Source organism: Takifugu flavidus, chromosome 20 (assembly GCF_003711565.1).
Source record: "Takifugu flavidus isolate HTHZ2018 chromosome 20, ASM371156v2, whole genome shotgun sequence".
In the NCBI taxonomy this organism is placed as follows: domain Eukaryota; kingdom Metazoa; phylum Chordata; class Actinopteri; order Tetraodontiformes; family Tetraodontidae; genus Takifugu; species Takifugu flavidus.
The window spans coordinates 169,179-185,025 of record NC_079539.1 but is presented as its reverse complement, the minus strand read 5'-3'; the positions used below and the strand labels follow the sequence as shown (position 1 = coordinate 185,025).

Below are 15,847 nucleotides of genomic sequence, written 5' to 3'. Positions count from 1 at the left end.
CACCTTCAGCTTTAAACATCACTGCGGTTTTCACCGGGCTGTGAGGCCGCGGACGGGGCCGAAACGGGGCGTTATCAGGGTCGGGTCGTCGCCTCCTGTAGGGCAGAGTGACACCAGGCAGAAGTGCAGGGAGTGTGTGGTTGGAATAGGCAAATGCTGCTGATTAAAACAGGCAGATAAGAGAGGCCGAAACAAAAAGCACCCCAGCGCGTCGCTAATAGAGGAAGTCGACAAGCCGCGGCTTGTGACACGCAGAGGGCTGGAGAATACGTCGTCCCCGCAAACAAACACACACACACACACACACACACACACACACACACACACACTATCACTCAGCACATTTCTCTCTCTGACAGCGACAGAAACTCACACAGATACGCTGAGCAAACACACACTCTCCCAGGCTTCAAACGCACACTCCGACCCAGCTGGACGGAGCAGACGGTGCTGAGGACCCGACATGGTGAGTCCCCCTCCTCCTGTGTCCATGTGAAATGCCCCCTTCTGAGGGTTAGCCTGAAGGGGAATGTGTTAGCTTTGTAGCAACGTTAATCATTTGTGTGGAAAGTTGAGCTCGTTCCTGCTTGTGTGATCAGCCTTCTCCATAAAGTTCCTATATTCTTCACAAATCGGACGCTAAAGCCGCTCAGCTGCTGAAATAACATCAGCGGCCTTTAATTATGTCCGTCACATTTACCGGCTGACGGTTCTGTGGTCCACTGAAGGTTTTTGGGGTTTGTTTTCACACTGGAAATCAAACCCGGTGGTTCCTCTTTGCTCGGAGCAGGAAATCTCTTCTCAGATGGTTAGTGGACCTGAACAGATTCTCCTTCTTGATTTAATGTTGAAGTAGATTTAGCTGGTGGGAACAGAACCGCGAGGCGGCACCGATGTTCTGGTGAGGCTCCTCGCAGCCTCGCCGACCATCATTCTGTGAAGATACCTTCCTGTTGGATTTAACCTCAAACAACTGCTGAAAATCTTTTGGAGAAGTTGCCGTTTAGGTGCAGAACACGTTGGGCAATTTTAGGTTTCTGTTTGAGAAACAGAAGCCCGGTGAGCAAATTTCCTCACTTTCTTAAGAGAAGAGAGAAGGGTTCGTTAGCACACACGGCTAATCAGCCGCTCACACGGCCTCACGTCACCTGCCTGGTTCAGGCTGGTGGGGGGAACAATGGGGGGGTTCAGGCCCCTTAGTACCAACTGGGCTTGGTTGAAAGACCACAGCCTCCCCGAGTACAGTTGCTAACCTCGTCCATCCCTTTAGGACCTTCGGATCTTCTCACAAAGCTCAGATCATCTGTAACACGATGGAGTGAGGCTCTCATGAAGCTCTCGTGAGAGCTTCATGAGAGCTTCATGTTCTGTGAGTGTATATGGAAAAGGAGGGAACAGGAAGTTACACGGACGTCAGGTGAATTTCAAAATAAGAGACCATTTACTGCAGCTACACACAGCCCAGATGGTCTTTCTGAGGTCACCTCAATCACTGTTCTGGACAGAATCCCCACATTTAAATCAATGTAAGGATATGGGTTTTAATAGGGATGTGCAGCTTTCAGCCCCAGTAAGGCAGCTACTTTCTGTTCCTTTATCTAAAACTGGCAGTGGAACAACGAAACAGATCCATCCTGGTCGCAGGGAGCAGAAACATCTGTCTTGTCTTCATCTGTTCTCTCCAGGAAAGCAAAGCTGACGTGAAGTCCATCATGGCCCGCTTCCAGGCCAGTGAGGCGACCAGCGAAGCCTCTTCCACCCTGCCGGGACGAGCCAAACCGCCCCTGCAGCCGACCCTCTCCGGCCCCAACATACCCCCCAAGAAGCCCGTGCTGGAGACTCTGTCGGGCAGTGCCATCACCATTCCTCCTAAACCCACCCTGAAACACACAGAAGCTCACGAACTGAACAAAACTAAGCCGCTGCTGAGCAAGTTCTCAAACGCCCACGTCGGCGCCGGAGACAAACCTGGGAACGTGCAGAAGGTCCCTCAGAAGCCGAGTGTCCCCAAGCCCCCCGAAATCAAACCTCCGGGCCTGAAGCCCCCTGCTAGCAAACCCGCCCTCGGCTCCACCCTCTCTGACTCCAAACCAGCCATCCCTAAGCCCTCCCCAGCAGTCAGACCGAGCTGGGTGAAAGAGGACGCAGGCGGGGGCGAAACAGGCCCCACGCCTCCCAAAGTGCCCCCGTCACAACAGAAACCAACCAGCAGCATCTCAAAGCTCCGTCAGCAAAACGAGGCCGCGGCGTCCAAACCTTTCCTTCCAAACGCCGCTCCGAAACCCCCGTCCAACTTCAAGGAAGCTCAGAGTATCTTCAGCAAGGAGACGGCGGGGCTGGAGCAGCCGGACGGTGGCGGCAAAGCCCCCCCGACTGCCACCGGCTCCACCCCTCCCCCTAAACCACTGGCCAGTAAAAAACCCAGCTTAAAGAAGCCGCCCCCGCAGGTGAGCAGCTCCAACGGGGACACCCCCGCCGGCCCCAGGAGGAACCCGCTGGTCAATGTCTTTGCGCTGGGTCCTGCTCCGGCCAAGCCGAACCGCCCCCCCACGGTCAACCTGGAGCCCTTTAGAAGAGGAGCGGAGGCGTCCGGCGACGGTGAGTGGCACCACAGAGCGCTCGTATGCTAACAGCCCCCCCAGTTTCTTCTGGACACCAGCTCCTATCGAGGGCATTTCCCTTCGCTGTCGCTATCAGCATATTTTAAGACGTGTGAAAACAGCTTCACAGCCAAGGTGTTAAAGGCAGAACGACGGTTTCCTGTCGCCAGCGTCAGATCGAGCTTATCAACTGAGGCCGATCTGAGCGGTGCAGCCGGGAGCTGTAGTCACACTTGGTTCCTCTATTTTCTTGGGTCAGGTTCCCTGTCCGCTGTCTCCTTCCTCCTCCCCCACCCTTCCCGCCTCGCAGCTGAGCTCTCTGTCACCACAAAGGGAAGTCGGCATCTGCGAGCAGCAAGAGCTTTAAGTGAGAGTTTTTAGACGCGCAGCTGATTTGAGTGAATTTACACTGACGGAGGGCTAAAAATAACCCTTCAGAGGTGCTAGTTTCCGTCACCAGGTGCATCAGAGCAGCAAAAACAAGCCCCGTGTCTTTTGCTCGCAGGTCCCAGTAAACCCACCGTACCTGCTCCTCTCACCTCCTACCCTGGTAACCATAGCAACCACTCGACCCCTCTCCAGCCGCCGCCGCCACCGGCACTTCCTAGCCTGCCTCCAAGACATCTGGGGAGCGAGTAAGCCACACACACTCACACACATGCACGTGCACCGGCTGGCCCGCAGCTCATCTTGGACTTTTTCAGGATCCAGCAAGAGGATTTCTACGACGATATCGACGATCTCAGCAGCGCTCCTCCGCCTCCGTTGCCACCGGCCGCAGGTACAGCTCACGGCCTCGTTCACAACCTCGCGACCTTCGTGTTCGGCAAATGTTGATGTGGACGTTTGTGCGTCTGTTCCACTGACTAAACAGTGAGTACTGAGTCTAATTCTGGTCCAGAAGCCTGATTCATTGTCTCTCTGCAGGTCACCCGAGTCAAAAGGCAAAGGTCAGAGACCTGTTGGTTCACTAACACACTCCGTTTCACAGAATATTTGCAGATGGAAAGATAAAAATGGTTCAGTAGGAGTAACAGTTTTCTGTCTTTTTAGGTCAAAGAGAAAAATGACCACGAAGATCAAGACCCTGATAAACAGTGGTGGAAAATTGCTTCATCCCTTTGCATATTTAAGTTTATAAATGATTATGAAAGGAAGTAACAAGTCCTAATGGTGACACTCAAAACAACCCCGCGGTGTTGGTTTGCAGTGTAATTTAATCCTAATTTCGGAGGATTAGCGCCTCCAATGGCGACCACCGCCACCTTGTGGTGGCTTCGCAACATTACACAAAAGGATTATTAAGACTTTGTTTCACGCTTCTTTTAAAAAAAATGATGGTAAAAGAAAATCATCTCTACATTTGTATAAATCAATAACTACACCCTTTTAAAGTCTGTCAATCTGCCCTAACAGATTTTGACTAAACTTTTTCCTGCGTCTTTTCCTGCCAAAGGGAAACGGCGGATCAAAACCTGGACAGGGACAAAAAGCGGCTGGAGGCTGAGAAGAAGGAGCGCGAAGCCAGGAAGAAGTTCAAAGTGAGTAACCAGCGGTACCAACATTGGAAACCAACCCCGGAGTGTTTGTGTGTCACACACCCGCTCTGGATCTGGTCTGTGTGGTAGCTGGTGGGACCCCTGGAGACCGTCCACAGCGTCAAGGCTGTCCTGGACTACCGGGGCAGCAAGACCGACCTGGCTCTGAAGCAGGGAGAGGACCTGGACATCATCCGGGTCCAGGGCAACCCAGAGGGAAGATGGCTGGGACGGAATCAGGACGGATCCAGTGAGTTCTGGTCCCAGATCGGACAGTTTAGGGGCGAGAGCGGCTCATCGGAGTTTGTTGTTCTTCTTCCAGTCGGTTACGTGAAGATCTCGTCGGTGCAAATCGACTTTAACTCCCTGAAGAGGTGCACGGTGGAGCAGACGGGCGAGCCTGAAGTCTACGACGACGTGGCTCCGGACGTCAGGTAGCGGAGGAGTGACCCTGATCCGTGTCGGGTGTCGGGGCCCAGAACTGAACTAACACTTCTGAAATCCTTCTTTCTTCACAGTGCCATCAAAGGACCCAGAGGTGTCCTTAAACTCTGTCTCCTTTCATCGTCTTTGGCCTGTTTTCCCCAAGTGGTGGAGGATTAAACTCCTGTTTCTGTCCCCAGTCGTCCTGCCGCCGCTCCCAGGAGAGGACGGGGAGATCTACGATGACGTCGTGGACCCAAACCTGGAGGTCAGGTGGGTTTTTCCGCGCCGAAACCCGTCTCACAATTAAAGTCGGGACCCAGGAAGGCGAGTGTGTTCACGCTTGGTTGGCTCTTCAGTGACTCAGACGCCGAGGCCTCTCCCGCGAAGCCCCACAGCTTCCTGCGGATGTTTGAGTGGCGCCGACGCACTTTCAGCAATAAAGAGTAAACTGAAATCCTCCCGAGCCGTTCCGACTGTCCCAGAACCCCGCCCTCCCACTGATCTGAAATCACCACCACTGATCACCAGTGACGTCACCAATCACTGATCTGCATGACCGAATCCAGACACCTAACACGCTAAATGTTCTCGCCTCGTAAAACGCCGAAAGCTGCCTCTAATCACATTAACCTGCAAATGCGGCGTCGTGCTAAAACCGTGGAAAACATGCTAACGTTGTCCCTCTCTGTGCCAGAGTTGCTCCGCCCAGCCAGTTCACCACGGAGGGACGCTCAGGTACAACCTCTGACAACGCCGCTTGTCTCCCCTCTCATTTCTGCTCTTGCACCTCTACGAACGTGCGGTTTCGTGCCAGCAACCTCTGCACACCTTCACGCTTCAGCCGTTCCACAGCGCCGAGTGTCTCGGGTGAGGAACTCACTGACCTTTTAACCCTAGATCAAGCAGCAGCAGCCATCGACGAGGAGATCTACGATGACGTGGACTCGCAGGCTCAGCCGCCACCTCCGCCGCTCAGCAGGTCGCCGGCCGCCGGCCTCTGTGGTCGCCTCCGTGTCGGCTGCGGGTTTGGTTAATAATCGCGTCTCGTTTTTGTGCTGCAGCCTCCCGGGTTTCAAATTCATGAACAAGGCTGCAGAGGTGGACCCAAAGAAGCAGAAGAAGATGGAGAAGGAGGAGAAGGAGTTCAGGAAAAAGTTTAAAGTTTGTCTCCTTCTTTATCCTAAATCACGACACCGTCACATAATGTCACATCTGGAACAGGCTGAGGCATCACCTCAGCAGAAAAAGGCCAATCGTTGTTCTGAACGTGCGCGTTTTCTCAATCTGTGTCAGTACGAAGGGGAGATTCGGGTGCTGTACCAGGTGACCATCGTCCCAACGCTCACCAACAAGAAGTGGGCCAGCAAAGAGCTGGCGGTGAAGGCGGGAGAACGAGTCGACGTCATCGCCAAGGCCACAGACAACAGACTGCTCTGTCGCGGCGAAGAGGGCAAGTGTGAGTAAGCGCTGCTGGTTAATAACGTTCACCTGTCTTACCCGCCCGCGAGCATCATTCTGACGTGTGTCTGCCTGTACAGTCGGCTACGTTTCCATCAGTCACGTCATCATGGAGTAAGTACGGCAACAACTCACATTCAGCCCATAAACGGGGATTCTTCTGTGCGTCCTGACCTCTGCTTCTGGTTCACAGCGACAGTGAAATCTACGATGACATCGGAGATGGTACGATTTTGTTTTCACCGATAAAAGTTTAACTGCCACCTGCGAGGAAAAACATCTGTTAATCTTTCTTGCAGATTGCATCTATGACAATGACTGAGGAACGTCCTGCGCTCCGACTGGTTGCTATTTATTGCTGGTTATTGAAGGATTGCATTCGGGGCAGCTCACCAGTAAAGAGTTGGTGATCAGATTTTGTTGTCGCTTCTTTTTCAGATCAATATTTATTCAGCTAAACACTGAAAAACAACCGATGTGCAAAACTTTCATCATTATGGAGTCAGGTGTAAACTAAAACACTGTAAAAGGGGGATGTACTTTACAAAGTTTTACAGCTTCAACAGTATTTTGCATGTATTTTTTTAAAGTTATGGTTTTTTTTCTCCTTCTTCCACCAACAAGCTATGAATGGACCTGCTAATGTTTTTATTAAAAGTCTACATATGTTTTATCATCTTGACTCAATGGAGTGTCTAAAGTTCACTTGTCTAAAGTTCAAGTACACAAAACCATGACTTAAAGTGACATAAAAATTACATAGTTTATAAAAAAAATAGAATAAAATAAACTAGAAATGTTTTAGTTTTGCAAATCAAGAAATAAGATTCTCCTATTGCAGCAACAGTACCATCTTGTGGTCACCCTTGGAAACTGCACATAATTAACGAATTCCAACAATATATGATTCGATAATATGACTTTATACTTAGATTTATTAATATTGAATTTACTATTAACAAGATTTGATGCCGTTCTGTCATTACATGTGATTAAGATTACCGTAATTACCTTCGACAGAGGCTGAATTAATGTCCCATGTCCTCAATTCTGGGCCTGTTACAGACCAAATAGTTTCTCAATTTATTCTACGTGCTAGTGAAAAAATATAAATCTAAATAATACAAAATCAAACTTTCGAGTGTTTTCGGTTGTTTGTGCCCATCAGTTTTCTAATTTAACTTCCACGGGAAAGCGCGACAACATCCGGTTAATCCGGAAGTTGGTCCCACGCGTCACGATGCTTCCTCCTGTCGCAGTTTCGCCGCTCATTAAGGTAATCAAAAGTTGTTTTACTCTATGTTATAACAATGTAATAGAAAATTCATAACGCAGTTTCATCGCAGACCTTCCAGTGAATACACTGAGGTTCGTCAGAAGGCGTTTCGCTTATAGCTCGTTAGCTACAGGCTAATATGCACTTTGACATTGAGAGTGTGTACAGTGCGCTGCACCACAAAGGCAACTTAAAGTCTTAAATGTCCTTAAAATAACTAAGATCCTGACTTTTATCATTACTCTCACGACCGTAGCGTCATTATAAGATCTGCTGTCATTACACACTGCAAAGTCATTTGGGTTGTGCACATTTAAGCGTTCCGAACGTCTTTGTATGTGTCTATTTCCATTAGTTACAGTTTCTTCATGCATATAATGGTTTGTATATTTGTCATTTCAGACAGCCAGGTGGTCTGCCCTGCTGCTGGGGGTGTTGTATGGCAAACAGAGGTTTGGTAAGGTCATCCATGAGCATGCCAGTTCAAACAGTATTCTTTTTAATGGACTACCTGAAACAAAACAAGTCTTGAAACCCGAAAATCATTATCAGGAATGTTCAGTTCAAATGATTTATTTAATGTTTCAGAATACTTAAAGCCCATTGCTGAGGAGGAGAGGAGGGTGGAGGAGGCAGAGAAGAAGATCAGAGAGGAGCAGGAGCGCATCTACAAGCAGCTCTCTGAAGGTAACATGTCAGGTTTACTTACCTGCTTCCACAAACACCAGAGAAAGTTCCACCTTTGAACAGGTACCTGTGTATCGTGACAGTAAAGGCATTCTGTTTTCTGTTTTCCCTTCCTGCAGCAAACTCAGAAACCATCCTCAAATGAGCCGGTTCCAGACCAGAGTCCACCTGTTCCAAACATGAAACAATAAACTATTTTAATGGAAAATCAATATTCTGTGTATTCTTTATATTTCAGGAAAGCTTGATACAAACACCTCTGAGGTATCATTTATTGCAATGCAGCTGCAAAGTAAACATTCAAAAACAGCTCTAGTGTGTGTGTGTGTGTGTGCACGCACGCATACATGTGCTTACCTGTCCTTCAGTAGGAGATGAGCCTGGGTGTAATCCTGCCCTAGTTTAAGCAGCAATCCCAGGATTGGGGTCAGGATGGAGGGGCAGAAAGTGCAGCGTGGACAGAAGCGTCCCTCCGTTGTGTAACAGCAGATTATGTCTGGATTCTATATGTGTTATAAAATAAATGAGCTTCATTTGAAGGGATGGAAGTCGAGAGCCGGTGCAGATAAAGTAGCAGCCATGTAAAAATACATTTGCTTTATTTTGGTCCTTGTACACGTGGATCACATGAAGATGGAGGACTTATATCCCGGCCTATTTAAACACTGCCCGAATGTTTCGCTTGAGCTACTGTTCTTTAAGCCCGAACGCGTCCTGAGGTGGGACCTGCAATGATGCTGGAACCACCTGCAGGGGTCAAACCTTCTGTCTGTCCAGTATGAAGGCATCATGAAGAAGCATCTACAGGCAGGAACCTTCTATGACCATAAAAATAGAATCACTATCATCTTTATCACAGCCTCAAGGTGGTGGACTACATTTTTCCTCTGCATTCAACGTAAACAGACTCTCTTTGTAAATGTGAGTGACTGGAAGAGGATTGTTAAATAACTACACTTTATGTTACATGAATGTACAAAAACAGCATGTTTGGAACAAGGATGATGTCTGCAGTTGGGAAAAATACAAAAGTTTTCCTCACAGGACTGAAGCAAACGCACTGATTCGCCTACATTAGATTAGTGATTTACAAAAAGTGCTCTGGGCTCCTGATTGATGATTAAATATGAAGGACTTGTGGCTCAGGAATGTCAGGTTCCTCCTGCTTCACGGTCAGGATTCTCCTCTTCCTCGCTTGTTCCCAGATGTGAAGGAGCAGATATTTGTGGTGAAGCAGCGTTTTGACCTTCAGCACACGGAGCAGGTCTTGGAGCCGCCCCCGGGGTTGTTTTCAGCCACTGCAGGACAACATTCCGGTTAAGCTGCGACGTTCCGTCACATTTAAGTGTTGCAGAGACGGACGGACGCACCTTTACTGGCTGCAGCGGCGGCCTTGGCCGCCTTCTCATCCTCTATAGCTTTGAGTTTAGCCTCGTACTCCTCTTTTTTAGCATTCCACTCCTTCCTGTTGTTTAAGATGCCGTCCAACATGGGCTGGATTTGTGGGTGGAAGCGCGAGAATTCCTGGAAAACAAGGTCGCATCCATGTGAAGACGGATGCGAGGATCACAGCGTGGGGATAAACCCGACGGCCGGTCGGACAAATCAAAGTTTAACGTTTAACCTTATAGACAAACGTGCAGACAAAGTCGATGAAACCGCACTGCAGCTTCGGAAGCTCTGCTGCCTTCGTCCTGTCCATCATGGGCTGGTGTGTGTGTGTGGGGGGGGCAAGAAGTCAAAGAAGTGAACACACAACAGCAAAAACAACAACAACAACAACAAACAGGCATCAGTCAGGAACAAAAATGAGCAAAGTAGATTTAAATATAGAATAAATGAGTGGACCAAGGAGGAAGCCCTGAGGGACCTCCACAGGAGAGGGGCGGGGCTTAGGAGGCTCTGAGGAGGGGCCTTATTTCAGATCAATTATTTTCATACTTTAAAAAATAGATGAGCAACAAGAGCGATAAACAGTTTAGCTGATGTATTTTTAAACTCACGATAGGCTGCTGCTCCAGGACCGTCCTCTCCAGATCACCCTGCTCCCAGAACTCTGCTGCTACGGATAAGGCAACCTGCCACACACACACACACACACACACACACACACACACACGCACGTGCGCGGTCACGCAGGGATGACCCCAGCATAAAGCCATTCCTTGCGTGGCGCCTCACCTTGCTCTGCACCTCCCAGGGTTTGGTGATGGCTGACAGGTCACATGCCGTCATCATCATCGCCCTGACGACACATTTCACAGGATCAAGCAGATATAAACGAGGAGGAAAGCGCAGGCGCAGCCGGCGGGACCTACATGACGATCTCCTTCCTGGTTGTTTCCAGCGACATGAAGTCCACCCACTTCTTTTCATCCTCATAGGTGTGAGAAAGGTCCACGATCTTCTGGAACATGGTTCTTTTCCTGGAACAAGGGAAAAGTTCTTCAACTGTTCAACTAAACGGGCGTAAACATGCAAGAAAAAGGGCCGACTTGAAGTAAAGAGCCAGGTCGGTGGCGATGATGGCGATGTCGGTGAGGTGAATGACGTGGTCGACCTGTCGCCTGTGCAGATTCTGGTAGATGTTCAGCGACTGCGGGAGAGACGAGAGCAGCCGGGTGAGGTCGGAGAGACTCTCCACTCATCGCTCTGCGTTCGTCTCACCTCATCCGAGAGGAGGAACTTCCCAAACTCCAGGTGGTGTCGCTCCAGGATGGACGAGCCGTGCAGCTTGGCCAGCGGGTTCCCGGATCTGTGGACGAGACGTTCAGGAGCGTTCACCACCACCATCACCATCATCATCAAAAACAGGTCACATGATCAGGAGGCAGAGATGCTTATGGTGTCAGCTCGAGGCATCTCGACAACACCGCATTTCACTTTCGGATGCTTTAATTCAGCGATTCCTGAGCTGGACCCACTTGACTTGGTACAGGTTGTTGGTCCCTCTGTGGTCGATGTCGTGCAGGAAGCCGGCGGTGATCATGGCCATCACCTCCAGGTCTGTGTAGTACCGCTTCAGCATCCCCGTCTGAGAGCAGAGACGGTTTAGTCTGACCGGGTCGTGCTGGGCGGACTGGGAACAGGAGCGGCTCCTACCGTCAGGAGCGTGAACATGGTCTGTCCCACGTTGAAGCCGTGGCGCCAGTTGTGGTAGGTGATCTTCCGGTAGCCTTTGCTCACCGAGTACATGAACCGAACCAGCACCTGAAAACAGAGAAGAAGAAGAAACACACGGACTTTATACTTCAGGATAACAAGAGTGTGTGTGTGTGTGTGTGTGTGAGACAGGCACCTCCTGAGGGACCTGGAACTTCTTCACCACCCCGACCTCGTAGTACATCTGAATCCCGCACTTCACCAGGTCCATCTCTGTGCAGTTGAAGTCTGAGAAGTGGAACTGGTAGATCTCGAACTTCTTGATCAGCGGAGGCAGATCTTTCTTCTGAAAGGGGAAACCGTCGTTACAGAATGATTAAATCCTTCAAGCTCAGGAGTTCAGTCTTACGAGGATGTCCAGGAGATCTTCCTCTTCGCAGTCCCGGGGCTCGCAGCCGTGGAGTTCCCTGGTGTTCTGGAAGAGAACGCTGAAGGTCAGATTCCTCCAGCAGGCAGAGAGCCGGATCAGAACAGTTCTGATGCTTTTTCAGACCGACCAGGATGTTCTGGATCTCGTCGTCCCGACACTTGACGTGGTACATCACCATGTCCTGGGCGATGTCTTTGCGATTCTCCAGCTTGTTCATCTTGTCGTAGGTGTCTGTGTTCAGAACGGACCATCCCAGGAACTGAGTCAGAGCCTGAAGGATCGGGATCGGGATCGGGATCGGGGCCGGGATCAGACCGGGATCACAATTAGACCCATTTGATCACGAGAATCTTCAAATGACCCTTCGGCGTTAAGCTAAGCTAATGCTAAAGCTAAGGGTCAGAGGTCAGGTCACCTCCATCAGCTGCTCGTCGTGATCATCGAAAGGTTTCCCATCTTTCCTGTTGTAGAAGGTCGCCACGCCGACGATCTCCTCCTTCTTGTTGACGATGGGCAGCGACAGGACGTTCTTGATGGTCCAGCCGCTGCTGTCCAGCGGCTCCGTCTGCAGAGAAACAGGCGAAACCGTTCTGAGCGTCTCTGCCTGGACGGCTCCGCCCGGGCGCGTTACGACCCCCCCCTCACCTGGAACTCGAAGGTCTCGTCCGCAGCCGCGTTCATGATGTTACAGATCTGAGGAGAGAACGGAGGATTTAGCTGGATGAGACTCGGCTGATTCAGCGACTTCTGGTTTCATCCACTCACAAAGCCGCTCTCGGCGACGTAAGTAGGCAGGCCGCTGCACAGGGCCCAGTGATCCGGGGTCGGGTTCCTGAGGGCCAAAGGTCGTTCATGAGATCAGCCTGAAGGATGTTTCGCTCAATCTGTGTCATTACTGATGGGACTCACGGGATGACTTTGATCTCTTCTTTTCCGTGCAATATATAATCAATCACTTTGTAGAAAATGATCTCCTGGAGGGAACGGAGGAGGGAAGGTCAGGGCAAAGGTCAAGCAGAGGGCGCAAACAGAGGGATGAACGGGGGGGGGCTCACCCTGCCATCAGGGGTGACGGGACCAGAGTAAGGTGCCTGCTCGCCCATCAACACCGGCCAGATGTCAAAGAACTCCTGCAAAACACACACGAGCAACACGGGTGTGAGGACGGAGGGACGGAGGAGGGAGGGAGGGAGGGAGGGAGGGAGGACAGAGGGAGGGAGGAAGGGAGGGAGGGAGGGACAGAGGGAGGGAGAGACAGAGGGACGGAGGGACGGAGGGAGGAGGGACGGAGGGACAGAGGAAGGGAGGGACGGAGGGAGGGAGGGACAGAGGGAGGGAGGAAGGGAGGGACAGAGGGACGGAGGGATGGAGGGAGGGAGGGACAGAGGGACGGAGGGAGGGAGGGACGGAGGGACAGAGGAAGGGAGGGACGGAAGGAGGATGGAGGGAGGGAGGGAGGGAGGGAGGGACAGAGGAAAGGAGGGACGGAGGGAGGGAAGGAGGGACGGAGGGAGGGAGGGAAGGAGGGACAGAGGGATGGACGGAGGGAGGGAAGGCGGGACGGAGGGATGGACGGAGGGACGGAGGGAGGAGGGAGGGAGGGACAGAGGGAGGGATGGACGGAGGGACAGAGGGAGGGAGGGAAGGAGGGAGGGACAGAGGGATGGACGGAGGGACAGAGGGACAGAGGGACAGAGGAAGGGAGGGAGGGATGGACAGAGGGACGGACGGAGGGAGGGAGGGATGGACGGAGGGATGGACGGAGGGATGGAAGAAGGGAGGGAGGGATGGAGGGATGGAGGGAGGGACGAACGGAGGGATGAACGGAGGGATGGACAGAGGGAGGGATGGACAGAGGGAGGGATGGATGGACGGAGGGACAGAGGAAGGGAGGAAGGGAGGGACGAAGGGATGGATGGAGGGACGGAGGGAGGGAGGGAGGGGTGCGGTACCTTTTCCTTGGTCATGTCCAGTAACCCGACAGAGTAGCGGTCACAGTTGAGGTAGGCTCTGACCGTGTACAAGGCCTTGTGAAACTGTCGCTCGATGTCCGTCAGCTCTTCAAACACCTTGTTGGCCGACCACAGCAGCAGCTGAGGCCACACACACACACACACACACACACACACACACACACCACACACACACACACACACACGCACACACACACACACACACACACACACACACACATGAGCGGGGTCAGGCCTGCAGAGCAGCGCAGGTGCAGACGCCACAGCCTCACCTGTCCTTTCCGCGTCTCACAGTTGTGAAGGTAACTCAGGTGGAAGATCTTCAGGTTCAGGCTGGCGATCTTCAGGTACTTTAAAAAAAGCTGAAGAGGACGCAGGAGAAAAGGTCACGAGGTCACGGGATCACCTGACAGGCCAGTGAGGAAGACACGGCGAGACTCACGTCCTCGTCCCCCGCGGTGAAGTGCGGCGCCGTGGTCTTGTTCAAGGCCATGATCACCCCCACCAGGTCTTTGCCGTTGAAGATGGGCGCCGCCAGAACGTTCCGGGTGGTGAAATCGGTGAGTTCATCCACGAAGGAGCTGAAGTGTTGGTTCTGAACACGGCAAAACACGTGCACGCAGCACATTTTGATACTCTGTGTGTGTGTGTGTGTGTGTGTGTGTGTGTGTGCGCGTGTGTGTGTGCGTGTGTGTGTCACAGAGGAGTTTAGATCTGTTATAAATACCAGAGGTGTCTAATCCACAGAGGCATGATGGGATGTGGAAATAAATGGATTAAGTCTGACAGATGGGTTTAACCTCAGGCCGCGTTCACCAACTCGTCTTTTAACTTTCTTCGTATTCTGAAGAATTTTGAGGAATTGAGCCTGAAAAAGCTGAGCTGTAAGGTTTGTAAGGTGGATTTTTTTTCAATCAAAAGGATGTTAAAGGGGCAGATCATTAACCCCCCGAGTGCTTTTATTAATTATCAGGAAAAGAATTCACATCTCTGAACCAAAGCGCGTCTCCCCCTGGTGGCGGAGGTGAGAACAGCACCCTGACGCGGCGCATCAGCTTGCCCTTTCTGCCCTCTTACCTCGTGACATCTTTCACGTTTCTGCCCCCTTACCTCGTGACATCCTTCACATTTCTGCCCCCTTACCTCGTGACATCCTTCACATTTCTGCCCTCTTACCTCCTTGACATCCTTCACATTGATGTGTTTTTTGGTCAGCGCCACGTGGCCGACTATTCCCAGGTCCAGAGGGTAGACGATCTCAGAGTCCGGAGGCACCACGCAGTCGTCCAGCTGGGACTCGCTGCTGACGTTGAAGAGCCGGGTGGCGAGCTCCCCGATGCCGTTCCGCTGCCGGTACATGAAGAGGCTGCAGCGGTCGGCGTGGATCAGGGCGCTGAGCCGCTTCAGGATCTTGAACACCACCTTCTCCATGTTGACGTTTTCCTGCATGTCCTTGATCAGCTCGTACATGATTTGGCTTTCTTCATACTGGGAACACAGAGACGGTGTCAGGATGTTTTAGTCGCCTCAAACGTTAGTGAAACTCTTCCTGGGTGTAAAAACATCAATAAATAAGCTAAAAAACATCAGGATTTCATCCCAGATCTCTTATTTTGTCCAGTAGCGTCATTGATTTTACTGGAAAAAGAACTTTTCTGACCTCACTACAGCCTTTCAGCTCCATCTTAGCTAAGAAAGTGGAATATTTCTCATGTTTCCTGCAGATATTGATCAGTAATAGGTCCTAATTGGCTTTTTTCTCTTCCAAACCGCTCATACTTACCTGGCTGAGCTCCTGTAAGTGACCAAAGTCGATCTGTTTGAGCCCTGACATCTTCGCCAGGACGGCCGAGTCCATCTTTTTTGTAAAGTACTGTTGAGCAAACGCAGGGTTCCCATTGAGGAACTTTTCCACATCTTCCTTTTGCACGCCCATGATTGCGCCCTCCTGCTGCCGTTCTCCCGGATCAGCTCAGCGATGGAGCACCAACGAAGCAGCGACAAGGTTTCCCAGCTTATTCCCTAAAGAAAGGTGGTAAAAAGGAATAAAAATGAAGCCGGAGGAGAGACGAACGCACATGCAGGTAAAATTAATCCCCCGGGGGATGAGTGAGGGAGAGCCCTGAGGCTGAATCCCAACAATCCTTCTGTCATCAGCAGATAGTCAAGCTGAAGGTGAGCCAGGATCTGGCCCAGTTAAACTGGTCAGCTGATCACCTGGAGACCAATACAGGAGGCGTGTGGCTCCAGCCCGGGTCCAGCACACAAGAACCAACAAAAACCACACCTGTCCCGTCCTCTTTGGCCTCATCACTACCCGCTGAACTCAGTCAGAGAGACTCGTTACTGAGCTTAAT

The 15,847-nt window shown here is 51.3% G+C and overlaps 2 protein-coding genes across 7 annotated transcripts; one reads left to right on the top strand and one right to left on the bottom strand.

Annotated features, from left to right (window-relative positions):
* Nucleotides 1-230: 230 nt before the first annotated feature.
* Nucleotides 231-6,698, top strand: fybb (FYN binding protein b). 6 transcript variants are annotated; one of them, XR_008947604.1, is made up of 19 exons: nucleotides 231-466; nucleotides 1,686-2,598; nucleotides 3,106-3,235; nucleotides 3,305-3,381; nucleotides 3,528-3,550; nucleotides 3,654-3,700; nucleotides 4,057-4,141; nucleotides 4,229-4,388; nucleotides 4,461-4,572; nucleotides 4,657-4,676; nucleotides 4,762-4,834; nucleotides 4,921-5,007; nucleotides 5,259-5,299; nucleotides 5,462-5,543; nucleotides 5,626-6,024; nucleotides 6,103-6,136; nucleotides 6,216-6,247; nucleotides 6,322-6,366; nucleotides 6,461-6,698. XR_008947604.1 is itself a non-coding variant. In XM_057018271.1 (19 exons), exons 1-18 carry the CDS (start codon nucleotides 464-466, stop codon nucleotides 6,342-6,344), a joined length of 2,337 nt encoding a protein of 778 aa, XP_056874251.1. In that variant the 5' UTR covers nucleotides 234-463; the 3' UTR covers nucleotides 6,345-6,366; nucleotides 6,461-6,698. The 6 variants fall into 6 exon arrangements, 5 of the variants coding, with proteins under 5 accessions (XP_056874252.1, XP_056874251.1, XP_056874253.1 ...); XM_057018271.1 differs by having other exon boundaries at nucleotides 234-466; nucleotides 5,626-6,020; XM_057018275.1 differs by having other exon boundaries at nucleotides 242-466; nucleotides 5,626-5,725; nucleotides 5,858-6,020; nucleotides 6,322-6,698.
* Nucleotides 6,699-8,567: 1,869 nt separating this feature from the next.
* pde6b (phosphodiesterase 6B, cGMP-specific, rod, beta) lies at nucleotides 8,568-15,650 on the bottom strand. The gene is made up of 23 exons (XM_057018270.1): nucleotides 15,274-15,650; nucleotides 14,667-14,978; nucleotides 13,933-14,085; nucleotides 13,763-13,852; nucleotides 13,470-13,610; nucleotides 12,573-12,647; nucleotides 12,427-12,491; nucleotides 12,283-12,349; nucleotides 12,163-12,210; nucleotides 11,933-12,082; nucleotides 11,645-11,788; nucleotides 11,497-11,562; nucleotides 11,284-11,433; nucleotides 11,088-11,195; nucleotides 10,910-11,019; nucleotides 10,653-10,740; nucleotides 10,481-10,581; nucleotides 10,304-10,411; nucleotides 10,167-10,230; nucleotides 9,989-10,063; nucleotides 9,610-9,693; nucleotides 9,356-9,509; nucleotides 8,568-9,283 (listed from the first exon to the last, which is right to left on the bottom strand). The coding sequence occupies exons 1-23, from the start codon at nucleotides 15,424-15,426 to the stop codon at nucleotides 9,234-9,236; spliced, it is 2,556 nt and encodes an 851-aa protein (XP_056874250.1). The 5' UTR covers nucleotides 15,427-15,650; the 3' UTR covers nucleotides 8,568-9,233.
* Between the last annotated feature and the right edge of the window lie 197 nt (nucleotides 15,651-15,847).